The 27909-nt window shown below is 43.9% G+C and overlaps 2 protein-coding genes across 12 annotated transcripts in view; one reads left to right on the top strand and one right to left on the bottom strand.

Moving 5' to 3' along the window:
* Positions 1-27909, bottom strand: part of CTNNA3 (catenin alpha 3) — a 440676-nt gene that overhangs the window by 243219 nt on the left and 169548 nt on the right. Inside the window, exon 1 of one of the 5 annotated variants that reach the window (XM_077183547.1) lies at positions 3163-3220. The exons of the other annotated variants lie outside the window; for them this stretch is intronic. The gene's annotated coding sequence lies outside the window, so the exon portion shown is untranslated. Of the gene's footprint in view, positions 1-3162; positions 3221-27909 lie in introns of those variants that run through there. 5 annotated transcript variants of the gene reach the window in all.
* The window catches only part of LRRTM3 (leucine rich repeat transmembrane neuronal 3), an 85928-nt gene continuing 58350 nt past the window's right edge, over positions 332-27909 (top strand). For 5 of the 7 annotated variants that reach the window (XM_077183550.1, XM_077183551.1, XM_077183549.1 and 2 more), the window contains exon 1: positions 896-2735. In XM_077183550.1, the coding sequence (XP_077039665.1) occupies positions 1155-2735 (1581 nt within the window). In that variant the 5' untranslated portion in view covers positions 896-1154. Of the gene's footprint in view, positions 861-895; positions 2736-27909 lie in introns of those variants that run through there. The other 2 variants (XM_077183552.1, XM_054637290.2) reach the window with 2 other exon arrangements.

Below are 27909 nucleotides of genomic sequence, written 5' to 3'. Positions count from 1 at the left end.
AATAGTGAGTGGAACAAAAAGGTTATGTGAACACATCTAATGTAATAAAAAAAAAAATCTTTCCAACTAAAAATTTGTATCTATGTCCTACAAACGTCACGTCAGCCCTTAAGACGAAAGTCTCAGCAGCTGCCGCTGAGCTCTAAGCTCAGGGATGCAGGGCAGCACTCAGGAGCACGCAGAGAGGGTCGGGGCAGCCCGGCACCCCGGGCAGCGCACACGGAGCCGTGCACACCGCGCAGCGAGCAGCGCCCGCTCTCCCGGGAGAGCTCGCTCATTTGCAAGGGAAGGCAGGCACTGCACATGCCCGCGGTGCCGCTGCCGCTGGGGGCAGCTTTACATAAGGCTGCGCCCGGCGCCAGCCCGCACAGTCGGCCGGAGCTCTCGGCATGCGAGCGCGGCAGCGGCGGAGCCGCGTCCCGGGCCGGGCTCCCCGCAGCTGGCGCGCCCGGCCGGCAGCGAGCCGCGGGCCCGGGGCACGGGGGCGGCAGCGCCCGGAGCGCAGCGCCGCGGGCTGCGCCCACCGACGGCCGCTCCTATGAAGCAACGCTTTAAAAGCCAGGTTCCTAACTAGAAAGATGCAAAACCGTAATATCCGTGAAGATCCTATTACCTAGGAAGAATTTGACGTTTTGCTGCGAATGCTGTGTTGGGATTGATTTATTCTTGGAGTGCTCTGCACGGCTGGCAAAGAATAATGTTCCAAAATCGGTCCATCTCCCAAGGGGTCCAATTTTTCTTCCTGGGTGTCAGCGAGCCCTGACTCACTACAGTGCAGCTGACAGGGGCTGCCATGCTTGTGGCACACTAAGCAAAAAACAAAAGACCTAAGGACGACCTTTGAACAACACAAAGGATGGGTATGTTTTTCATGTTACCTTTTTAATTTATAGTTCATAGTTATTGCATAGCCTGTGCTTTAATTACTCCATAAACTTACCTTGATGTGATTTGTTATTATACTTAAATAGCTTAGGGATTACACCTTTTACCCAACTATTTGTCAGTAGTTATATTGAGGTATTCTTAAACAAAACAAACAAAAAAAAAAAAAGCTGAGTTTAAAAAAAAAACCCAATGTGAAAAGTAGTCGAGTCAAGCTAGGGCTTTGTAAATGATTGCTGAAGTAAAAGATATTAGCATGATTGAAAAAAATGACTGATGTGTGGGGGGATAACTTTTCTAAGTTGTTTTTATTTCCAGGTTTCAATGTAATTAGGCTACTGAGCGGATCAGCTGTAGCTCTGGTAATAGCCCCTACTGTATTACTGACAATGCTTTCTTCTGCTGAACGAGGATGCCCTAAGGGCTGTAGGTGTGAAGGCAAAATGGTATATTGTGAATCTCAGAAATTGCAGGAGATTCCCTCAAGTATATCTGCTGGTTGTTTAGGTTTGTCCCTTCGATATAACAGCCTCCAAAAACTAAAATACAATCAATTTAAAGGTCTTAATCAACTCACCTGGCTCTATTTAGACCATAACCACATCAGCAATATTGACGAAAATGCTTTCAGTGGAATACGCAGACTAAAAGAGTTGATCTTGAGTTCCAACAGAATCTCCTATTTTCTTAATAATACCTTCAGACCTGTGACAAATCTCCGGAATTTGGATCTGTCATACAATCAGCTGCAGTCTCTGGGATCTGAACAGTTCAGGGGCTTAAGGAAGCTGCTGAGTTTACATTTGCGCTCCAATTCCCTAAGAACCATCCCTGTTCGAATATTTCAAGATTGCAGGAACCTTGAACTGTTGGACCTGGGTTATAATCGCATCCGGAGTTTAGCAAGGAATGTCTTTGCAGGTATGATCAGACTGAAAGAGCTTCATCTGGAGCACAATCAATTTTCTAAGCTCAACCTGGCACTTTTTCCAAGGCTAGTCAGCCTTCAAAACCTTTATTTACAGTGGAATAAAATCAGTGTGATAGGACAAACTATGTCTTGGACCTGGAGCTCATTACAAAGACTTGATTTATCTGGCAATGAAATAGAAGCTTTCAGTGGACCTAGTGTTTTTCAGTGTGTGCCCAATTTACAGCGCCTCAACCTGGATTCAAACAAGCTCACATTTATTGGTCAAGAAATTTTGGATTCTTGGATATCTCTCAATGACATCAGCCTTGCCGGGAATATATGGGAATGCAGCAGAAACATTTGTTCTCTGGTAAACTGGCTTAAAAGTTTTAAAGGGCTGAGGGAAAATACAATTATTTGTGCCAGCCCCAAAGAGCTGCAAGGGGTGAATGTTATTGATGCAGTGAAAAACTACAGCATCTGTGGCAAGAGTACCACGGAAAGGTTCGAACTAGCACGAGCTCTCCCAAAGCCAACATTTAAACCAAAACTCACCAGGCCTAAACACGACAGCAAGCCCCCTGTGCCCCCAACTATGGGAGCCACCGAAGCCAGCTCTGAGCCCGAGCACGACACAGAGCACATCTCCTTCCACAAAATCATAGCAGGCAGCGTGGCTCTCTTCCTGTCGGTGCTGGTGATCCTGCTGGTGATCTATGTGTCATGGAAGCGCTACCCTGCCAGCATGAAGCAGCTGCAGCAGCGCTCTCTCATGCGAAGGCACAGGAAAAAGAAAAGACAGTCACTGAAGCAAATGACTCCAAGCACACAGGAATTTTATGTAGATTACAAACCCACCAACACTGAGACCAGTGAGATGCTGCTGAATGGAACGGGACCCTGCACGTATAACAAATCAGGCTCCAGGGAATGCGAGGTATGAACCATTGTGATAAAAGAGCTTTTAAAAGCTGGGAAATAGTGGTGCTTTATTGAACTCTAGGGACTATAAAGGGAACGTTTTTCTCACTTTTCTGGCACAGCTCTTCCATGTCCCTTTTTTGTACATTCATAATACGGGTCATTTTACTCTCATACATAATCAACTCATTGAAATTTAAATACCGCAATCAATGTGAAGCCTGAGCTCTGGTTTAATACAATACCTATTGTACAAACCCTCTACTGATCTCATTAAAGTCTCTCTTGTTTTTAAATAGAAAACTTCTTTCATAAGTAATCCACTGCACCTGCACCAACTGTGCCTCTGTTTAGGGAGAAAAATGACAACAATGAAAAAAAAAAATCAAACTCAGGGTATCCCCCTCTGCCTCCCCAAACCCAGTCCTTGCTCTAAAACTCACTTTTTGAGCCCAGAACGAAGTAAAGATCCAGGTACTGTAGTATCATATGAATTCTGAGTTGTCTGAGGATAGAGATGGTGCAGGAACAGCTCTGAAAAAATGCCTGATTGCTGCTCAACACAAGAGAGACTAAAAAGCACCCTTTAAGTATCACACCAGAGGCAAAGCATAGGGAAACCTAGGCTTAGTAAAAAATTAAAAATAAAAAGGTACAGTGGTATTTACTGTACTGCATTATACCACAGTGTTTCTAGGGCCAATAGCTAGCAATTGAAACCTGTTTATGTGACTTCATACAAAAGGTGCCAGTGTTTATCCCTACATCCAGTTGCCTTTCAGAAAATAGTCAAAAGGCATTCATTAGATGAGGAGCAGAAATTCCTTATTGATGCAATTAGAGGAACTCAAATGTGCAGCAGCAAAAGCAAGACCACTTCCTGCACACATTTGTTTCAGCTCTCATTAGGAATTCTCTTTTCAGGACTGTCAAAGGCATTTATGTAGCTGAGGAAGCCATTAAAATCCATCATTTTCTTCTGTTTCTGTTTATTGGCTGGGCTAGGCTTGCTAAGGTTGTGTGTTATGTTTTGCACAGTGTCCCTCTAATAACTAAATAAAGCTTCATCACTTAAAATGCTAAACACTGTGCATTTTAGACATACTACAGCTGCAAAGACCTTTCAGAGAAAACTGGTTACTCACTGATGTGAGAGGAGAACACTCAAAAATCCTTTTACACAAATCAGTGACAAATCATTTTCCTCTCTTACCAAAACCCAAATGACATTACAGAATTCACACATATTCAGTTTTAATGTCTAGTCATACACCAGTGCTTGTGGGCAAAATACAGATTTGTATCCCAGCTATTCCCTGCCTTCCTTCTCCCAAAAGCATGTATTTTGTTGGCTGCAGAAGAATAGAATATCCCCCATATTTGCAAATAAATCATACCTCTTATTTTGATTATCAGGAAGGGAGGGTATGAAATAATACAGCAGCACCTTTATAGAAGTCAGTAATTTAATTATCTCCATTTTGCAACTTGATTTGGCTTTGTAAACTGCACATCTTCAATCACTTGGGAAGGAACATTTCTACAAGGCAGTCTCACTGCAGCAGATTAGAAAAAGCAAAACCTTAACAGAAGGTTCTCCTGAATTGTTACTGAAAAAACCCAATTATAGAAAATCACCTTGAAACATGCTCAATACAATGAAAACAAAGACAGAAACATCTCTTAAAAGAACTAATACCCTTGAAAGGGTTTGGGCTGGGGTTTTTTTCATGGAATGAAACCATTCTCTTTTTCAAGGACTGTAGTGAGGAAATAGCTGAGGGTGGAAGCTGGAGCTGTACTGAGCCCTGCAAGAGAGACCCCATTTCCCTGAGTACCAGGACCCCACACCATTAACAGTGCAAGTGTTTGAGACACTTCAGCAGCACAGCAGAGCTGCACCTCAATTGTACCTTGGAAGCTGCTATTAAAAAGTCAATACACATTTAATTATCCAAGCTACTGCAGGATTCAGTTTTCTACCAGCACATCCTGGTTACCTCTGTACTGAAGCATTAGAGTTTGCTATAAACTTCATGTTAACAACCATCCCAGTACTTCAGAGGCTTTCATCTCTGCAGTGGTGACTAACATTAGGCACTGCCAAAACACAAGAGATTTGCCCCAAAACATATGGATGTTCATATATACATACATACACACACACACATGTGTGTGTGTGTGTACAAATATAAATACACATAAAAATAAAATTATTTTTTATATTTCATTTTAGGACTGCTAACTGCAATCAGAAAATAATTTCATACTATTACTTAAGAATTTTTGTTATTCAGAAATATTCAATGCATCTTCTAAAACCTCTTAATGGACTGTGATTGTGAGAGTTGTCTATAATTGAATTGGACTTATTAGGCTTTGTGTTTCTTTAATACCTTGTTCTAAACATTACTCAGAAAGAACCAATCCACAGCCTCCTTCAGAAAGTGATACCTGTAAAACCACCAGTAGCTCCCTTTGAATAATCAATTATAGGCATGAAAAAGAAAATTAGGCCGGTCTGCCATTAATCATGGATGGGTAACAGAAATCCAGCACGTGTATTCATGCACACACATGCTCAGATCACCAGTTCCCTGCCAGCCTGGGAACTGCAGCTGCAGGTGTCTCCAAACACGTCAGGGCCAGTGTGTGATTGCTGCCATGGTCATTGGCAATGCAGCCACTGGCTGACCACGCACAAAACACACCCAGTGGAACTCTCTGAACCTTGAGCACAGCCCAAGGCCTGTGAGCCAAGGTTTTAAATCCCACTCTAGTGCCTATGGCTTAGAAAACATTTTGAACCAGCTCCACAGCCCTTAAAGCACATTATGAACTCCATGTTCTCATGTGGGCAAAACCCACATGAACTCAGCTAACCTGAGCCTCACCATTGTCAAATGAAACACTCCAGAAGTGACTTGGTTTGGGTGGCAAGGCCACCAGAGTCACCAATTCTAATAATCTTGTGGGAATGACTTGGTCTTGCCTAAGCAACTTTTAGTCCCCATGAAAGGCTGCCCCTCTCCTGAATACAAATGAAGTGCTGAAGCCTCAAAGGTTCCAGCAAAGAAATTTCTCCTTTGCTTCTCTCCAGGATCTAAAATCTTGATCCCACTTTGTCTTGGTTTTTGGATAGTTTGGTGCCAGTCTCTCACAAAACTGTCAAAACCTCACTGAGGTGATGCCAAGCAATCCTCAGAGGATGTCAAAGAGCCACAGCAGCTACCATGGCTCTCACAAACCTGGGAGCTTTCACACAAGCATTTTAGGCACTAAGTTGAGGAAGGAGGTGTGACCAAATGTCTCCAATGACCTGGTTCCTCTTTAATGGAGCTGATACCACCTACATATTCCAATTTTAGGAGAGCAGCAATGGGTCTTGAAGATGTGTGTATTTTTCTTTTTTTTTTCTGTTCATTTTTGGGATTTTTTAGTCATTTACTATTCCTTTTCCTGGGACATGTATGGTGTTCTGGGGCTACCACTGAAGACCAGGGCTTTTCAAGCTGCAGACAAAGTGCAGGACTCTTCCATGCCCAGTGTCATTGTCACTGGGTTGGCAGCTACGTGTATTTAGACAATGTTGAGACGAATGTTAGATGGAATCACCAGACTGATTCATTTCATTGTAACACCCCAAACACGTTAAGGGCAGTCAGGACTTTCTGTGAGACACAGAGAGACCATGGCAAGCAGACATGAGAGATTTGAGGTGATTTGCTGGATCACACAGGGGCTGAGTGCTGGGAGTGTAACCCAGCCCTTGCACCCAGATCTCCTCCTTGCCAAGGCACTGCTTGGCCTCTCAGAGACCCAGCTCATGGAATATTCAAGAGCCATTTCAGGGTAACACACCACACAGAATGCACATCTTTGGGAAAAGAAAATAACTAATGCACGAAACAAATTTGAGGAGACTGGTAATGTTCATTCACCATGTTGAGATCACCTCCAGCAACTGCAGAGTAAGAGAATAATAATGAGAACAAGTGGCTTGAGTATAATGACTGCAAGCTCCTCTGCTTCATGGGTTTCATGACTCACTATCTGCACCTCCAGAGTCATCACAGCTGAAGATTTGGCAAAGCTCTCTTTTCTTATTAGTATAAAATGGTGAAACTTCATATAAAATTCAATTGCAAAATGAACATAAATATACAATATGCCTGCAAATACAATTAGAAATTTTCAGTTTGCTGCAGGCAAATGGTCTTTGCTGTCAGCCCTCAGTGCTAGATAAATATTCCATGGGTGAATTTCTGTGGAACAATAGTGACATCCAGTGGGTAGGGAGCTTAATCACAGGTATCTCCTGCATAAATCAATTCCCACTGAGATGTGTTTGCCTCTTCCCTTTGCATCCTTCTCTGTCACACAGGAGAAGCATCAAACCCTTGCAGCATAGTGAGTACTCAACTGGATGTGAGAACAGCAGCCACAACCTGCATGTACTGAATACATGGAGGAAATAAGAGCAGATGAAAGCTGCAGGAAATGGTCTATCCAGTGTGGAAGTCACTACTGCCAGGAGAAGGCAAGGAGTATACAAGGAACTCTAACAAGTTTGTGGCCTCTGGTTTAGAACTTATTATTTAGAAAACACCACTTTAATAGACTAGAAAATAAACTCAGGCCACAAACAACTCATTCAATCTCCTAATAACATAAGACTAAATTTTTTTTTCTATAAATTTATAATAATGAGAGAAAGATATTATTAAACATTAAAAGAAGGACAATTCAATACCTGGGAACAAGCCAAAGTAAGAACTTCTTCTCAAAAACACACACTGTCCAAAGAGACAAGAAGCAAATGATGCAAGATCAAATTCACAAACAATAGCAAAGTCCTACAGTGGCAAATATGACATGAATGTGCAGCATATTTGCTTGGGCAAAACCTCTGGAACATTTTGCTGTAACTACACTGGGTCTCAGTGACTCTGTGCCAATGTTCCTGCTATGATCCTAAACCACAGTGAGGGACAGAAGACAATGAACTCAGGATTACAGCTCTGTTGATAAGATTCAGATTTCACTGCCCCTAAGAAGGTGCACAGGCACTCATTTCCCTCCACACTGGAGGAAATACAGTTGTAATTCTAACTTTTGATGGCTTCAGGTGCACTGGGAGGTCACCTATCAGTCCATGCTCCAGTGCTTTGCTTTTCATCCCTAGCAAGGCCTTTGAGAGTGGGTACCATCACAGTAGGATAAAAGTTTTGATTGTGGTGTTATTTCTCAGGGTTACAGCCAAACTCTTCCCTGGCATCACCACCCAGAGAGCACAGCAGGGCACACAAGCAGTAAAACATGACAGAGCTCAACAGGAGGTCATAACAGAATAAGAAGGGTTTTATCCAAGGCCCTCTGGGACAATTAGCTGTGAGCTGATGGCCAACGTTTTACCTACCAGAGAACCTGCAAATCTCATTTGGAACGAGCACAACATCATAAAAGCAAGAATGAAAAAAGATTTGCAAGTAGGCACTGTCTTCTTATTCCACCAGTCCATCACAGAAATTACATCTCCCTGCAAGTCTTGTCCTGCTCAGGCTGTGACACCATAATGACCACAGCACTGGCACTGTAATGTAAGAATAAGCATTGTTTACTGAGAAGGGGCAAAAGGCTAGTTAATTCCTATTTATTAACTTCTTCCTAAAGGGCTTAACGACCTACTGATGTTATTACAGGAAGTATTAGATATTCATGTGAAAACTCACACATTTAAGATTCTTCATCACTAAAATCAACCAAACTCTTTAACAAAACAAAATATTTAATTCTTTACTTGCTGTTTGTTAATGTTTCCCACAAACTCTTTTGTTTGCCAAAAAGCAACTGAATGACTGGAGGTGTAATCTTGAAAAAAAGTCCTCCAAAAACCCCTCACATGTCCTCTTAACCAGTAAAGCCATTCCCTTCCTGTGTTCATGACCAACACACTGCCTGTGTATCAGTTTGCACTCCTGCCTGAAGGCTGAATTTTCCAACACCAGCATTGACACCATGTATGAATTCATAATTACACTTTAACCTTGCTAATTTTCCCAGCATTTTGTGACAGCCAAACTCTACTAATATATCACAGGGACATGTGACAAACAAAACATTTTAATTACTCACCTACTTACCCCCAAACCAGGACAGAAATGCATTACAAGGTTCAGTGCTTCCCTGCACCACTGAGGGGAAATCACCTGCTCAGTTCTGTGTGCAAATCCATTTCCTCCCCAAACTAACACAGCCACTACCTAGCTAGGTCAGTCTCTCAGGACCCTAATTCCTTGATTCCTTTGCAAGAATTAAGAAGAAAGCAAACCTAAGTGCAGGGACAGTGGCAGCAGCCTGCAGAAGCTGCCACCATGAACTCAGCCTTTATGAGTTATTCTCACTAAATCCAGCAGTACCCCCTGTACTTGCCAAGGGCTATAGTGGCACTCTACCCCTAGGCTGGGGTACTGATAGGAAAACACTGCATTCTCATGGGCACCTCTGTTCATGTCCATAATTATACTGAGAGATAGAAGAAAACTCAGGGAAAGGTCTGCATGTGGCTTACAGCACTAGTAAAAAGTCAGAAGGGTCACTCAGCTTTTCCAGAACTTAAAAAAATGGAAGTAAAAGATACAAAATGATAGATAGATAGATAGATAGATAGATAGATGAATGATAGATAGATAGATAGATACATAGATAGATAGATAGATAGATAGATAGATAGATAGATAGATAGATAGATAGATAAAAATGGAATGTCAAATAAAATAAACATTTCTGCATCTCTTGGAAGTATTTTAAACTTTTTTTTTTCTTTTTAAAGTTGCTACTGTCAGGTTCTTGGCATCTTTAGACATCAAACAAAAACTTCTCTTTTCTTTCATACCTTACTAAGTGACAGGAAGAAAATACCTTCCTATAATGTAAGACATTCTTTCCAAAGCTGTGGGACTGAGCTGGTGTTGGAAAAAGTCTAAACATATTCCATCTTACTGTTGTTATTTCTGATGTGATTATTTCCAACAGCTGCAGAACTGAGAAGATACAGCTCACAGGTGTATCTTATTCATGTACATTATTCTAGCTGAGCACATCCTCCTGGCCTTTATTTTGATCTTCATGGCAAATCCTAGGTTGTGCTGTTGGCTCTTCCATGTGCCCTTTATGGTCAGGAACAACTTACTGAATGTTGGCAGGCCAGTTCTTCACCTAATGTCTACAGCAGTTGGCACTGTAGAACTCATGGTTCTGATTTTTTGGGCATTCATATTTTCTAGTTCCCTAAAGGCTGCAAAGCTCACAAATAGACTCCAAACTAATGTAATGAGATTATCATCCCCTTCCTGGTTCAGCTCTGAGTCAGGGGAGAAAAGGGGCCCCAAACATTCAAAGGTACAAGCCAGGATCCCAGTGAAAGCTGGGCATCCCAAGAGTGCCCTGGTGGGCATCCCAGGAGCCCTGATGGGCACCCCAAGGTGCCCTGGTGGGCATCCCAAGAGTGCCCTGGTGGGCATCCCAAGAGTGCCCTGGTGGGCATCCCAGGAGCCCTGGTGGGCATCCCAAGGCCCTGGTGGGCACCCCAAGGTGCCCTGGTGGGCATCCCAGGAGCCCTGGTGGGCATCCCAAGAGTGCCCTGGTGAGCATCCCAAGAGTGCCCTGGTGGGCATCCCAAGAGCCCTGGTGGGTACCCCAAGGCCCTGGTGGGCACCCCAAGGTGCCCTGGTGGGCATCCCAGGAGTCCTGGTGGGCATCCCAAGGTGCCCTGGTGGGCATCCCAAGAGCCCTGGTGGGTACCCCAAGGCCCTGGTGGGCATCCCAAGGCCCTGGTGGGCACCCCAAGGTGCCCTGGTGGCTGCTCCCTGCGCTGCCCTCGGGATCACAAAGAGCTGCAGAGGGAGGAGCTGGGAACCCTGAACAGCCCAGGGGAGATAATGAGCAATAGTAGCACATTAGTAATACAAATCCACTGAATACACAAGCATCAGAAATGGATTCTTTGTTCCAAAAATACAGACTTCATAATGTATATTCTAGCATACACGCTGTCTCATTTGATTTTAATTTGTTAAAATGCATTATTTAGCACTGCACAAGCATTATTCAGCCTGTGGTGAGTTGTGCAAAAGCTGCAGGTGATAAAAGCAGGGAAAGGGAACACAGTTTACAAAAAGCAGGCTGGAGTCAAACAGAAAAACACTTCAGACAATCTTAGTGTGCTGTAACTCTTTTTTTCAGTCTCCTATAGATTATCCTGTTTATTTTAAAACAGACTGCAGCAAAGGTTTTCAAACCTGCAAATGGGAATTTAAACACCCAATCTCACCCATTTGTTGTACCAGTTGAGCACTCAACCTTTGTGACCCTTGAGTCTTGTTCAAATGTCCAGTTCTGGAGAGAAATGCAGGGGAGATAATGTTTCATAACAAAGTGCTCTGGCCAGCTCCATGAAGCTATTTTGAAAAGTTACTTCCCCAGAGATGGTGGCAAATCCTCTTGCAAGGGAAAGGGAGCAGCTGTGCCTCAGTGAGGTGCAGAAGGGGCAGACCCACCTCAGTAACAGTGGCAGGGCTGCACGTTGAAAAAGGCTGTTGTTAGCTGGGGAACTGCCTTCTGACCTGCTGCAAAAAGGACTGGCACTAATTCCTGGCACACAGTTACAGTGAACTCACCTCAGAAAATAATCAATTATGGTTCACCTTAAAAAACAGCTACAGATTCTCAAGTCTGGCTTCTTTTATCCAGAAGAGTTTATTCCTCAATTTCTCACTAATAACAATCATAGTAATCTTATACAAAAACAGTCAAAGTATGACAAAAGGGTCATCTTTTCCTCTTCAAAAAAAGAGTAACATCAAATAACATGCCAGCACATCAGAGTTTTGTCAGCAGTGCACTGTATCTTGTAATGTGACACTCTCAGATGGCAGCACTGCCTTGCAGCCATCTGTGACATGAGTCACATCCTCAGAGCAGTCAGCTTCATCCTGCCCTGCCCAGAGCAGCCAGCTTCTCTGAACACCCCGAGCCAGCCAGACACATCCACTGTGCACATCCCAGCCCTTTCCAACTGGGACACTCATCCCCTGTGCTGCAGACACATCCACTGTGCACATCCCAGCCCTTTCCAACTGGGACACTCATGCCCTGTGCTCCAGACACATCCACTGTGCACATCCCAGCCCTTTCCAACTGGGACACTCATCCCCTGTGCTGCAGACACATCCACTGTGCACATCCCAGCCCTTTCCAACTGGGACACTCATCCCCTGTGCTGCAGACACATCCAGTGTGCACATCCCAGCCCTTTCCAACTGGGACACTCATCCCCTGTGCTGCAGACACATCCACTGTGCACATCCCAGCCCTTTCCAACTGGGACACTCATCCCCTGTGCTGCAGACACATCCACTGTGCACATCCCAGCCCTTTCCAACTGGGACACTCATCCCCTGTGCTCCAGACACATCCACTGTGCACATCCCAGCCATTTCCAACTGGGACACTCATCCCCTGTGCTCCAGACACATCCACTGTGCACATCCCAGCCATTTCCAACTGGGACACTCATCCCCTGTGCTGCAGACACATCCACTGTGCACATCCCAGCCCTTTCCAACTGGGACACTCATCCCCTGTGCTGCAGACACAACCACTGTGCACATCCCAGCCATTTCCAACTGGGACACTCATCCCCTGTGCTGCAGACACATCCACTGTGCACATCCCAGCCATTTCCAACTGGGACACTCATCCCCTGTGCTCCAGACACATCCACTGTGCACATCCCAGCCATTTCCAACTAGGACACTCATCCCCTGTGCTCCCAGAGCTGTGACTCACAGTGTGATACCCTCACCATCCTCCTTCCAACACAGGATCCCTGCAGGAGGGATGGAAACCCAGCTCTGGAACTCCTCCTAAGGCTACTTGTACCTGGCTCCAACAGCCTCTCTGCTTTGGGGACTAAACGTTTGTCTCTACTTTGATTTATCTTCAACAGCAGTTCCCAGGTTACACTACTGACACAAAATGCAGGCCTGCAGCAAAGCCCAGCAATATTATGACATGAGTTCAGAAGCTCCAATTACCAGACAGAAACTCATCCTTCATTAAAGAACAGATTTACTCCAAGTACACTGGACAACACCTTCTACCCACCCCTGCTGCTGCTGGCAGCACAAACAAGAGTTTCATTTTTCTAGTGAGCAAGCAACAAGCACAGAAGGTATGAGGGAAAACATTCCACAAGGGAATCCTGAGCACTGAGTCAGGCTGAGCAGAAAGCAGCAGCAGTGCAGGGAAAAGGGGCTGGGAGGACAGTGCAGCTGCCTCAGTCTGCAGGTTCTGAAGTCCAGCAGTTTCCATGGAGGTCTGTTTTTATGGAAGTTTAGAAAAGCACAGGAGCTTAGGCAGCCATGCACAATTCCCTGCTATCCAAAGGACAGCTGGTCTGCAGCCATAGCACATAAGGGCAAGTTCTGATGTGCAAGAGCAGTAGAAAAGGATTTGAAATTGTAACATAAGGGATTGCACTGTCAAATGTGAAAGCATGTTGGATTTGGACTGTATTGGTATCATAAATTAAAAACATCTATACATCAGTAATATGAATAGAATGTATCAGTAATATGAATAGAATGCATTTTCCAAAGCCATGGAACTACTGATATGTATGCTTTGGCTTCATGTATAAACTGACATGGCAAATTCTAAATTTAACCAAGCCAATTTCTTTTAAAGCCTCATCACACTAATTACATCCATCAAGTGTGTAAAATACATTTTGTCAGCTAAGAACAGAAGACTTAAATTAAATGTAAATCCTTACTCAGCACTTTAAGCTGTTAATGGCTCTAAGTCGTTAATGAGATGATGAAAAGAAAATGCTCCTGCAGACTCTGTAGTGAGAATTTATTACAAGGACTCATTACTTCCAACCAGTGCAGATTCTGAAAGTGTCCCACATTTATGCCAACACCCCAGTATCAACAGAGAGAGATACCAAAATAATCTGCTTTGCTTGCAAATGGGCTCGTGTATGTAAGTGGGGCTTGACAGGCACCTGCCAGAGATGGGTGCCCTCCTTCCCTGAGGCAGAGGAGCTCCTCCATCCTGAAGCAGGGCTTGCTGTCAGAATGGCATCTTAGCTTAACTTCCTGGCATTTAAATTCATCAAACAGTGTGAACACTAATGGCTGACTGCACAGCATGCCTGGGCTTATGTATTTTTATAATGAATTTTGATTGATCCCCTATTAGAATTAGCTCAGAAGAGCACTGGAAAGAGATTTACAGAACTATGGATGTACTACAGCAGGATGGGGGAGAACATGAGAGTTAAAGGAATATATCCCTGTTATCCAAAACTTGCAAAGTTAATTTCAATTTAGTAACATCAGGATTTATGAATTTTCATCCTTTTCACCAACTGCAGGATTTCCTGTCTCTGCCTATAACCTTAAGGAAGGTTATTAAGGGAAATTCCCAATTCCAGAAAACCCCTACATCAGGCTTAGTTCTCACTGAAAGGAAAAATATCATTATTTGATTTCTTTCTTAGATTTCTCTCTCCCAGTCTAGTCCCTTTCTTTCCTTCAATCTGAGCTCCTCTCCTCTCTTGATTAGCTATTTCACAGAAGGAAAAAGAAAATCCAAGAGCTACATTTAAATGTACCAGATGCCCTTGAATTTCTACCGAGTTGTGCCCCTGTAAAGCCTTGTTTACAGCTTCAGCTCCAGCAGCAAGTGAGCTTCCAGGAACAAAGAAATGTTAGAGGCATTTTCACAATAGTTTTAAATTGCTTCCCCCAGTAGAGAAGACTCACTGATCAAGTAAACAAAGTGAGGTACAGTAAAGTGATTCATGCTCAATCATGATGAAAAAAAAAAATGAAGTAAAGCAGTCTGGAATATTTGTACCCTCTGCAGGAACCCTGTCCCATCAACTTTTAGTGAAAATTAACATAATGTTGAAAAATTATTATGCATGAGAAAACAAAAGCTATCTCAAATGATTCCCTGCTGTCAGAGGATGCTGATTAGCTACAGAGAATTGAATTTCTGGTATCAGTGCTTTATTGGGTCACTATATGGATTTGACAGTCAAGACACCTCCTTACACTGCAAAAACGAAGCAGATTTGCCTAAGATTAATTCCACACTAGCTTAATTATTAATTAATCTCTCCCAAATGGATTTTTTAAATGTACTTGAAAAGGGCTGTGCAAATAGAAGTGCTCTGTGTATGGATAGGCCAGTTCTGCAGGCAGGCAGGGATGCTGCAGGGTGCAGCCTGCACTCCTTGGGCTGAGGGTTCATTAAAATGCATGGTTCTAACAGGCTCGGAGAGCTGCAGCTGGATAACCCTTGATCCCTTTCCTTGGGACCACAGAGCACTTCGTGTCTGTTTAATAGGGCTGTTTCAGGGTTTAATCAAAAATTTACATTCTACACCCTGGAACAAGGAGTCTTCCCCTCTTTAAAAGGTTTCAAATAAAACACTTTTTTTGTAGAGATTTTTCCTGAATATCTGTAGCCTATGCCCCTTACCTGCACCTTCTTACAATTTAATACGTGTTTTATACAATTTAATGCTTCCTCTTCCACTTCTCTGCATCCCCAACACAAAGAAAACACAGAGACTGTCACATGTTCTTTCCAGCATAAATCTGTATGTCCAATTTTACTGAATGAATTAACAGCTTTGAAGGGAAGGAGTAAACAGTGAAGTGCAGGAGCTGATGGGAACCTGTGCCAGGCAGTAGATGAAGCAGGACTGAAATTCTGTGGAAATCCAGCTGCTATGTGGCATTTGCTAACACACTGCAGTGGTGCTGCATGCTAATGCCAGTGAGAGAAAGAGGGGGTTTGCAAATCTGTGAAGCTGTACTGCCATTAAACTGTTTGGAAAACAGCCTGGAAGAAAGGAATGCCTCCAAGTCAACCAGTCAAAATTCCCTGAAAACACAGCTCCTCCCTATTTCTGTTACACCTCATAAAAACTGCTGTGATAATTACAAAGCTCATTCAGCCAATAATGGAAAAAATGTGGACAGACACCTGAAACTTCATCCCCTTCAGTTCAGTTTCAGCTCTGTCTGTGTCTGAGTCAGTTCCTTCCCATTTTGGAGCAGTTGGTCATTCCCCCAGATAATTTCTGGCAGCACTCTAAAATGATCCTCCATTTCAAGGCCAGGCTGGACAGGGCTGTGAGCAACCTGGTTCAGTGGAAGGTGTCCCTGCCCATGGCAGGGGGTGAAAGAAATGGTTTTCTAGGCCTTTCCAACCCAAGCCATTCTATGGTTCTCTGAGTCACACCCCTAACTCAAAAGCTCTAGTCAAACACCTTCACCAGGCTGGCCTGTGCTTCTTTTCCAAGTAGTATTGGAGGTCTCCAGCAAGCTGGTAACTCCTGCATCCTTCTGGAAAAGGTCTCATCTGCTTTACATTTACCTTTCCAATGAGCCTCCTCCCAAAATACTGACAAGAAGCTGTTGTCTAAAACCATATTTTTCTATCCAATGGGCAAATTCATTAGATCTCCTCTTGCAAAAGGGTACTGGCAGAATCCTACTGAAAGGAAGTTTTGGGCAGCCTGACAACCTCAGCAAACACCTTTACCCTCTCTGTAAGCCCCTGAAGCAGCACAGGTCAGGGAAGATCAGGGCACATGCTCCTTCTGCTAGTTTCACTCTGTTACAGAGTGTGTAATGCACAAAGCAGGGCTTGTCCCAAGGTCTCCAAGAGCAGCTTTCCCAGGATAACTGTCAGGGCAGGTGTGTTATTTTTTAGCAATTGTTGTTTTGCTTGACAGCACTAACACTGACTGCAAGAACAACAATATATAACTGCCTTCTGCCTTCCCTTTCTGTTAGTGTTCCACACATCAGAGCTTGCAGAGCCTGTGGGAAAGAAGCCAGTGACCATTAACCTTCACTTTATTTTATGCTTTTATAATTTCAGGAATTTAGTTTCAGGCTTGCAGCCTTCAGGGCTGCAAAGTTGAGACTGGAGTAAAATACTGCAAAGCAGCAAATGTTTGGCATAAGTTAGAAGGAAGAGCTTTTCCTGAGTCCCCATGTCATTTCTCCCAGCTCTAATGCAAACTTTGTTTCAAGGGATTTAACAATTTTTTCTCAAATTGAAGTAAATGCACCAGAGATGCTTTCTGCGTTTTAACAAAGAAATAGCTCCTGGATTGACAGTGGCCAGTTCACTAAGTCCCCAAGAAGTCACACTGAGTAGGCAACACCTGACTGTCTTTCAAATCCTGAATTTCTTGTCAATGGACAAGATGAATCAAGGCTGGAGGGATGGCCAGGACAGCACATTCATATCTTTGTTTCCACCACCCATATGAACCCAGCTGAAAACCCTATTGCTATTAAAATCAGGAAATCCCTCTTGTACCTTCATGCTCCCCTTTTCTTTGACTCAGACTGGCCCACTGAAACTCAAGACAAAAACACCTCCCAAAGGGTAAGTGTGCCACAAAATCCCAGGACAAAGCTTAGTGAGAACCCACTGGCCTGAGGACTTTGAGGGTATGGTTACCATAAAGTCATGAGGCTGTTTCAGGACGTTTACCCTTCATACATCATTCACACAGCAGAGCATTCCCAAAGGTGAGGTGAATTCCACAGACTCCCATGTGCTGCACTTTGTAAATCACTGCCATGAAAGTAGGACAGTAGTGTCATGCTGACAAGAGGCCTTAGCATTTCAGAATTTCCTCAGTAAATAAGCTTGACTTGTGGTGACTGCAACAAATCCACTCCCCCAGCATCACAGCCCTTTGCAGCACAGCCTTGCCTTGGCAGCACAGGGCAGCTGAGAGTGCCCCTCCACAGCACCAGGGCCTGGCTGCAGGAGGGGACACAGCAGGAACACCAGCAGCTGCACTTCAGCTGCACCCTCCCTGCCATGCAGCACACCAGGCAGGCATGCAGCATTACTCTGTGAAAACTGGGGTCCTTTATTCAGCTTACAGAATCATTTCATTTAAGATTTATAAAACTTAAAGACTGGACAAGGGGCAAGGTAAGGCAGCAGTGCAGAGAAGGATGGTTTCATCATCAACAGCCCTTTCTGCATTCTGTTTATCAAAGGCCTGACTGATTAAATAGGAGCCATTAGTTCCTATTACACAGCAAACTGCAGCAGAGCCAGCAGGCCACTCTGCAGTGGAAGGAAGGTGGCACCACTGGTTCTTTACATCTCCTACAAATCAGGGTCAGGGAGTTCAGCCATCTTGACTGCAGGTGAAAACCAGATAATAATACACTTTGTGTCTTGTCCCACATTCTGCTCAGGGAAAAGAGCCTTGAGCCAACACACAGTGTCAGAAGGCTTGGGTTTTCCTGAGTGCTGCAGGCTGCTGGCTCCCAGTAATGAATTCTGAATGCACTCCACTGCCATTCCCTGTTCCTGCTCCAGGGAAGGCCTGGCACAGGATGCACTGTTCCCACCTGTGCTGCTGCTCAGCAGGGCACTGCTCACCACTTCCTCCCAAACCAAAGCAGGCCAGAAACCACCAAATTATTTTCATTTTTCCAAGTCAAGTCAGTCCCCCAGTGAGCCGAGTATCTGTAGTGAACTTTGCTAACCTTCAACTTGCTTATGTTCTCAGAACTTAGTACATAGGGACATAAAGATTTCTTCCAGATTATATCCTCTATAGGAACTCTACATCTCTTCTCTTTCATTGCTTTGCTTGGTGAATGCAGAAATCAAACCCATCAACTTGGAAAATATTTTCCTTATTTGGAGTTTTAGTATCAAATATGGGGAAAAAAGTAATTTTCCAGTAATTCCAAACTGGAAATAAACAGCTCATCAAGTCAGTAATCTATCAATTAATAAATTAAAGATTATAACATTTCTCCTCAACTGCTTCAACAATAGAATTAATTAGTTCTAATTAGAAATAAATGTCAGTCCTTGAAGTACTTCAACATCAAAAATGTTGAAGCACCTTTCATTAGAGAGTCTCTAAACACTTTGCAAGACATTATCAACGCCATTTGTACAGAAATGAGGTTCTTTTCAGGCCATGGCAGCACTGGGAGCAGATGCTCAGCCTCCCACAGCCATTATTTTAGTGATTGTTTTCTTACTCACAAAGTGGAAGCTGGGGGGAGACATGAGTCATGTGAAGTGAGAGCACAGCATCGTGCAGCAGCAAGGGAGCAACCCCAGACACCTCCACCCACATTTACAAAGGTACAGAATTTCCTACACTAAAACATAACCTTAATCCCATAACAGCACACTTCCACAAATGTTGCTTGAAACCTATAGCCTGTCAAGCCATAAAATACAATTACTCAGTGCTGATAATCACCACTGTTGTAGCCTGTTGTGGTTTGGCAGGCTCTCCTCCTCCAGTGTCAAATATAAAACAGATGATGGTGGCCTACAGAACTTAGGGGAAACATAATGCCTGACAGCAGAGCAACACTGCATGGAAAAGCACTGTATCACCTCCAACAAAATAAACAAGCCAGAACTCTCACAAGATTCATACCAGCAATCATCACCACCAGAATAAATAGAGGGTTTCATTTTACTTGTTTTAAAAGGCTTATTCCACTTGGTGAATTATGGCTGTTTTTTCTAAAGTGGCTCCTAATCTGATTGCTCAGAGATTTATGTACGGTCACAAGGTTGGGAAATTGTTATTGGGAATGTCTATTCAGATGAGAACTTTCTGAAAATTGAGATAGGGACTAAAATCAGATTTTATACCTCTCATTTAACAATCTATTATTAATAAGCTTTTTAATTGATGTCAGTGGAAATATTAACTTTGTATTCACAGTGCCAGACAAAATTCTGTTCCATTGCTTAACCATATTTGTCCTTCCCAAGATGACTTAGCAAAAGCATATTGATGCTGTGCTATTCATTCAAAAAGACCCCAGCCTTAAAAAAAGCCCACTTTTATCCCAGTGTTTGTATCAGCACCAGGAGGCAGCACTGGCCACGCCTGTCCATGATAAAGTGCTGAAATCCAGCTGAAATGAAAACAAGCAGTGCCCACCTGGTAATGAGCACATCACCACCAATGACACGTGTGGAAATGAAAGATGTGTCCAAAACTGGAGCACACCTAGGAATGTGCTACCCCACATCCTCCAGAGCAGCAGCAGCTCAGGAGAGTTCTACATTCCCACATGGGGCCAAACTGCCAAAGGCTGCTTTTCCCCAGGATGGGGAGGTATAAACCTCCCTGTGTTTTACAGGCTGAAAATTCTGATCAACTTCTGCATCGCAAAGGATGAGAGGTGGCCCTGGAGAAACTCAGAATCAAACCAGAACAGATGCCAACAGGAAAACTGTTTTCATTCCATTGTGCCTCTGTTTAAAAAGCTCAGATTGTGATGATACACAATACAATAACCTACCTTGACTGTGAGGATGTATTTGCATCAGCACAGACAACAGCAACACCTCACAAAGGAAGCAATTCATACACAGAGCATTGAACTGTTTGTGCTCTCTCCTGAACCAAGGATATCACAATCACAGTAGGAAATGTCATATCAGACATGCCTAGCAGGCTTTCTGACTGGGTGCAACCTGTGTATAACAAGTACAAACAAACACATACCAAAAAAAAAAGAAAAACAACAAAAACCCAGAAGAAAAAAGCTTATGATAGTTAGAAAATGATGTCTTAGCCCTTAACACAGCCATGCAGGAATGTGGATCAAGTACTATACTTCAAATAACACACCTGTAAGTGTTCTCATTATACACATAGAAATGAAATCTTTTTATACAAAATTTCCACTAAAACCTTACCATCATTGAGGTCTGGCAGCAAGTTCTACAGATGAATTATGGACTGTGAATGAAAATATTTTAATAAGCCATTTTAAAATCAATTCCCTGTCCCTTGAATCCACTGCTCCTAAACATTTTCCTCAGCAAACTCCAAACCATTTCTCTTTCAACTAATCTTCCTTGGTAATAGATAATTAGAATTGACCACAAACTCAAGAATAAAAGGCAAAATATTTACACAAAGGCATTATTAATGTACTCTTAACAAGCCTTTTGAACTGTGTCCAGAAGGACACAACATAGTCTTTTTTCACTGGTAATGCTTTGTTAAATACTAACAGCAGAGGTCTGGCATCAAAATCATTCCTATCATTGCCAACAGGGAATACTTCACATTTGTGAATTGATTCTGCTTGGTAAACTCTTGCTCGTTCTCGTAGCTTTGCAGAGTTCTGGAAGGTCCTGCTTGCATTCCTAGACCTGACTGACCCAAACAATTTATATTACCTGCACATTTTGCCATTTTCCCTTTCCCAGAGACTTCAACTTGCAGCATATGAATCTACCCTGAATACCTGAGGGCTCCCTGCTGTTAACCTTTTGCCATGTGGAAAATTGACACCTCATTCCTTCTCTGTTTTCTGTCTCCAGACAGTTCCTACCACAGAAGAGTAGCTCCCCTTTCACTTCAGCAATGTTTAGCTTCCCAAACAGCCTCTTATGATGAATGCTAGCAAAGGCTGTCTGAGCCCAATAAATTCTGTCAATGTGCTCTCCTTTACCTGGCAGACAGCACTGATGAGCTGTTGGGGTAGAGCTGCCCTAGAAAGAAAATATTCTCTGGGCTGCTGCTACTTGAAAGCACCTAAGGCAGCAGTAATTACCTCTCCCCATTTACCCCAGCCCCTTAAATGCCATTTAGCAGACTGATAAACTGCAGCTTTGTGCAGTAGGTCCAGGATCTGCTGCACCATCTCCCAGGGAACACAGCTGAGCTTCCAGCAGCAGTTGGGAATTCCTCTCTATGCCGAGCTCAGGGGGTGCCTGTGATGTTATCCTCCATTTAGTGTTTTCTGATTTAACTCTGCTTAGTGCTAGTTTACAACAGGCCACGCTTCTGGAACTGCACAGCACTGAGGCTCTGCAGGGTGCAAAGCTCCAGCTGCTCCTCCAGCCACACGCACGGACTGAGCTGTGGGGCTCTCCCAGAGCTGTCACTGCGCAGGCACAGCACAGGCAGCAGCACTTCCTTCACCTGCCCTCAGAAAGCACTGAGGTGAATATGAAAATTGAGATTTATCATGCTAAAAATACCCTTCAGTAAGGGGTGTAGAATCAAATTTGATTAGGGTCTTACTGTTGTACAATGCAGAAGTGTGTAAATTGCACAAATTAAAATCTATTTGTTTGTGGCTGGCAAATGGAAGTGCATGTAATACTAGACACAAACAGCATGCAAGTTTACAAGCATAGCAAATGCTCAGATAAAGGCAGAGTTACTTCAAGTAATTTTTATTATTCTAACAATCCATGCATGACTGCCTCCAGAGTATACACAAAAGAGAAGAAAAATAACATGTAAAATATTTGGTTATAAAACACATATGAAATCTGTCACATTTTTTGTTTATCTTATTAAAACACCGTCTTATGAAAACTAATACTGTCTTATCTGAGCTATTTTTCCCTAAAAAGAAAAATGGCCTCTTTATCCCACAAATAAATACACCACAGATGAACATACACAACATACACTAAGTAAACATATTCTTAGACACCCTAGACATATAAACCCAGGAGCCACTGCTTATTAACCACAATAATGAAATACCATTAAATGGTATCCCCAGATGTTTTCCTGGCACGACAATCCAAACAGAACTTCTTTGGAATGCTGCTCCACATAAAGAGACCCAGGCCTGTGTGCTCACACAGCAGCTGGGTACCAAACCCTGGGCACTGTCCCTGCTGTTCCAGAGGTGTGGTACTGGCACAGGGGCTGAGGGGGAGAGGGACTGGCAGCCACCCTGACCTTCATGGGAGCAAACTCTTCCCTAAATGATGAATGTTCCACTGTCATCCACTCATCCAAATCCACAAATGAGACACAGTATCATCCTAGTGGCATGAACAGTCCTGCTTCATCAAGCTGAATGAGGTGATGGATGTTCTTGAAGTAAAATTTAGATGACTACTTCATTAGGGGTTTATTTAAAGATTCAGGTTTCCATTGGCAATTTCCCTTTAGGTGGCCAAAACAGGGGTTTAGAAGTTTAGCTCTGGTTTGAACATTGTCCATATTTATTTTCCCTTCACAGTTCCATGTACTTTCATTCTTAATGTTCTCCATTATGTGTAGATGTGTACTTGGGAAAGGCCTACCCTTCCAGCACACCAAGCCATTACAACATACCTATTGGGAAAAGCTTCAGAAAATTGCCTGATGTGCAAAGGCAGAAGTAGAGCAATTTTCACAGTAATAAAATGCAGGCCTTTATTTACAAAGAAATAGAGCAATATCTATCTTGCAGGTGCTATCACAGAAGGGGTTATTTTTACTTTCTGTAATAAACTTAAGCAAACAAAATCTAAATGAAAAACCATTTGCAACTAGGTTACAGAAATTTTAACGTAATATGGAATATTGTGAGTTCATTGCCTGCTATTATCAGATCAGGTGTATTTGTGCTAAGGCTGTCCTTACAGCCCTGTGGAAGGTTTAATATTCTTTCATTTCTGTAATAAATCAGCTGTTCTCTTCTTGCACATAAAATGTTACATACTTGTAAAACAGCATCTGGTGGAGAGAGAAAGGAGGGGATGTGATTGACATAGGAGTCCAAAATCTGCTGTTGCTCAAAATCCCATTTTATTATACAGCTTTAGGCATCCACTGCAAAAGCAAGACTGAAGATTTGCTTGCATTATTCTCTCCATGATACATTATTGACAGTAACAGCTACCATTATTTGGGGAAGTGATTTGGACAAGCCTCCAGAGGAAAGAAGCATGGAGAAACATTTTATCCTAATTGTTTGGGGCTTATCCTTCACTAGCCAGTAAAGCATTCTCTTTCCTCACAAAAAGCACTGCAGTTCCCACTTGTCCTTGTATCACTTGCCTTGCATTTCTACAGTGAAACCAAAACAGTACCAAAAATGTATCAAATGCTGTCAACAAACAGCATTTCTCACAAGGTTCAGGGCAAGTTTTTATGAGGTTCAGGGCAAGTCTTCAGCCTCTGTGTCTGCAGCTAAGCTCAAAATCCATCACAAAAAAATATTAACTAATACTGACCCAAGAGCAGATTTAAGCTGCCAAGTGAAACAAAATTCATTGGAGTCACCCACTCCCATAACATAAATCCATAATAAAGCACAGACACTCCCCAGTCTGACTGCAAAATTCATCTGAGTATCAACACTTGCAAAACAAGCTGAGAACCCCCAGAGAAAGAGACACACATGGGCAGACTTTCTGTCTCCTTTTTCCCATCTGCCTACAGGCCCATGGGTAGAAAATGCACTGGCCAAAGTCAAAGGTGAAGCTGTTTCCCAAAAGAGGCAGAAGACAAAAAACCCCTAACCAAATATGTATGTGTTTCTATACAAATGCTGAGAAGGTTAAAAAAGAGATGGCTAGACTACAATGCCTACCTGTAAGTATGTTTTGAATAATATCAAACACTTGGAGGAAAGAGATAATTATTGGTACTTTAGTATCTAGATAAAGGATTTTTAAAATGCAATAACTCATGTCAGTACAGGAATCATGTCAAGAAATCATATCACAAATATCTTAGAATCACATCAGAGCTTGGTGAAATGTACCAACAAGAAACACAGAATCTCTACAAAACTCCATGTCCATGCTCAAATACAGGAAAAATACATTATTAAGGACACTCGACAATCTAATCTTTTTCATTTGAGAAGAGCAACCCTGTTGTGTGCAGAGAAACTGGAATGATTGCTAGCACAGGAAAACAGCAGTAATGGTAGGGTTTCGTTATTTCAGACATGCTGTGTGACAATTCTGATCTGTAGATTGTACTTCAGGGAGTGACAAACAGGGGACCCACTAAAAACAGCCACCTTGTGACACAGCCACAGCAGTGTCAAGGTCCTCATCAAGAATATTATTACTACCAAAAGGCAGTCTGTAAGAGAGACCCTGACACAGTAAGATTCAGTATCTCTAAAGTAGACAAAAGTTTAAAAAAATTCCAATTGATTTTAAAAAGGTAATGTAACTAAAAGTGAAAGCTTGTTAAAATAAATGAAATTTCAAATGTGAAGTATTGGCAAGTATGTGAAGGTTATGCAAGCACAGCTACTAGGAGGTGAGCCTATCCCAGTCCCCTCAAAGAGCCCTGCTGAAAGGCTAACAGCAAAGCAGCCACCGTGCTGGAAAGGCAGCTTAGGAGAGGGTGTAACAACAACAGCACCAGAAAAGATCATGGCATATGCACATAGCAGAAAGGAATATAAACCATGGCAGGTTAGCTGTAAAAAACACAGTCTGACAGGCCACAGAAGACTTTAGGTAGACAGAATTGCAACACTACAAGAACCTTTAACACACCATCACTACGTCAGGAGCAGGATAGGATGGCTGCCAGAGTCTGTGGGATCAAGCTGGGCTGCCCACAGAAAACACAGGGACTGCACAAAAACCAGATGGATCCTTGTGCACTTTTAGTACAGAAAATCGCTGGGAGGTTTCCATAGATGAAAGAGTGAGGCAGCTGAAAATGTGACCAAAAATGAACTGACATTTTAGTGCACAATAAACTGCAATAGTAAACTGTAAGAACTCACTAGGACCAGCCATAATTCACCAAGCAATTCACAGATAAAATAATAACCCACTCACTATAATATACATTCTAGTACTTTAGAACCTCATCAGCATCAAAAGAACGCAAGACAGCACAAATGACAGTGTCTTATTATGAAGCTCTGACCACAAGGACCAGCACAGATAACATCCATCCAATAGGGATTGTAGGCAGGAGAAACAAGAAAGGACCAAAGCAGGAGGCAAATGGACAAATCCTGTGTCAATTATACTGGACAAAGGGTTAGGGAGAGCTTTTAAAAGAAAATTCATACCTCACAAAGCTATTGAAACTTTATGTAGGACTCAAATAACAGCTGGGAGAGCTTTACAACTAGTTCTTAATTAAAAGATCTAGAAACCTATTAAAATTATGTCCATGGAGAGACTGACTTGTAAAATGTAAAATCAAAATTGGCACACACAAAGAATAAAATCCAGCTTCCAATCCCAGCTGTCTCACCTGGGATTTTCAGAGGTTAACAGAACTGGGCACCAATGGGTAGTTCTTTAAATATTGGAATTGAACATTTTCTGACGTTGTTCTGTGACAAAGTGAGCTCCAGCCATTCCACTAACAACTTCCTCCAAGTGCTATTTCAAGGTAAATTGATTCCTGGAGTGGTGTCACTTTTCTGCTTGAACATTGTAATTACCCAAATCCAAGTTTAATAATCCAAGCTATTCATGTTTAAAATAGACACATTGTTTTTCTTTTGCCATCACTGTTTCTCTACCTTCAAAATCTCTCCAGCCCTGATTTACCCCATTCCCAGGTATTCCACACCATGACAGACACCTCACACAAAGATCCTTTTAAAGTCTACAGGATGATAAAAGTCTCCAGGCAGGGAAGGTCTGTGACCTCTCCCTTTCCCCAAGCAAAGGGAAGCCTGTATGAGAGCTGTACCCCAAGAGAGGCTGAAGCAGGAGCTCACCAAAGGTAGAAGGAGATAGGTGGGGGACCCCATGTTACAAAGCCCCCTTGGAAGCTCTGCTTCTACTTCTCAGTGCCCCTCTCCTCCACAGCCAAGCTGCCTGTGCCCCATTCAGGGGGCAGCTCTTGTCCTTCTCCCCTTAAGGTGTCCCCATGAAGCCACACAAGGCCTGCACAGCATGGCCCAGGGAGGTGTAAGCCCAGGGAGCTGTAACCCTGGGAGCTGTAACCCTGGGAGCTGTAAGCCCTGGGAGCTGTAACCCTGAGAGCTGTGCAGCCCTGGGAGCTGTAACCATGGGAGCTGTAACCATGGGAGCTGTGCAGCTCGGGGAGCTGTAACCCTGGGAGCTGTAACCCTGGGAGCTGTAACCCTGGGAGCTGTAACCCTGGGAGCTGTGCAGCCCTGGGAGCTGTAACCCTGGGAGCTGTAACCCTGAGAGCTGTGCAGCCCTGGGAGCTGTAACCCTGGGAGCTGTAACCCTGAGAGCTGTGCAGCCCTGGGAGCTGTAACCCTGAGAGCTGTAACCATGGGAGCTGTAAGCCCTGGGAGCTGTAACCCTGGGAGCTGTAACCATGGGAGCTGTAACCATGGGAGCTGTAACCCTGGGAGCTGTAACCCTGGGAGCTGTGCAGCCCTGGGAGCTGTGCAGCCCTGGGAGCTGTAACCCTGGGAGCTGTAACCCTGAGAGCTGTGCAGCCCTGGGAGCTGTAACCCTGAGAGCTGTAACCATGGGAGCTGTGCAGCCCTGGGAGCTGTAACCCTGGGAGCTGTAACCCTGGGAGCTGTAACGCTGGGAGCTGTAACCCTGGGAGCTGTAACCCTGAGAGCTGTAACCCTGGTCTCTGCAGCCCTGGGAGCTGTAACCCTGGGAGCTGTGCAGCCCTGAGAGCTGTGCAGCCCTGGGAGCTGTAACCCTGGGAGCTGTAACCCTGAGAGCTGTGCAGCCCTGGGAGCTGTAACCCTGGGAGCTGTAACCCTGGGAGCTGTGCAGCCCTGGGAGCTGTAACCCTGGGAGCTGTAACCCTGGGAGCTGTGCAGCCCTGGGAGCTGTAACCCTGGGAGCTGTAACCCTGGGAGCTGTAACCCTGAGAGCTGTAACCATGGGAGCTGTGCAGCCCTGAGAGCTGTAACCCTGGGAGCTGTAACCCTGAGAGCTGTAACCATGGGAGCTGTGCAGCCCTGAGAGCTGTAACCCTGGGAGCTGTAACCCTGGGAGCTGTAACCCTGGGAGCTGTAACCCTGAGAGCTGTAACCCTGGGAGCTGTAACCATGGGAGCTGTGCAGCCCTGGGAGCTGTAACCCTGGGAGCTGTGCAGCCCTGGGAGCTGTAACCCTGAGAGCTGTAACCCTGGGAGCTGTAACCCTGGGAGCTGTAACCCACGGAGCTGTGCAGCCCTGGGAGCTGTAACCCTGGGAGCTGTAACCCTGAGAGCTGTTACCCTGGGAGCTGTGCAGCCCTGGGAGCTGTAACCCTGGGAGCTGTAACCCTGAGAGCTGTAAGCCCTGGGAGCTGTAACCCTGGGAGCTGTAACCCTGGGAGCTGTAACCCTGGGAGCTGTAGCCCTGGGAGCTGTAACCCTGGGAGCTGTAACCCTGGGAGCTGTGCAGCCCTGGGAG

Source organism: Agelaius phoeniceus, chromosome 9 (genome assembly GCF_051311805.1).
Source record: "Agelaius phoeniceus isolate bAgePho1 chromosome 9, bAgePho1.hap1, whole genome shotgun sequence".
Lineage (NCBI taxonomy): Eukaryota > Metazoa > Chordata > Aves > Passeriformes > Icteridae > Agelaius > Agelaius phoeniceus.
The sequence above is the reverse complement of the archived record's forward strand: the minus strand, read 5'-3'. Positions and strand labels throughout refer to the sequence as shown.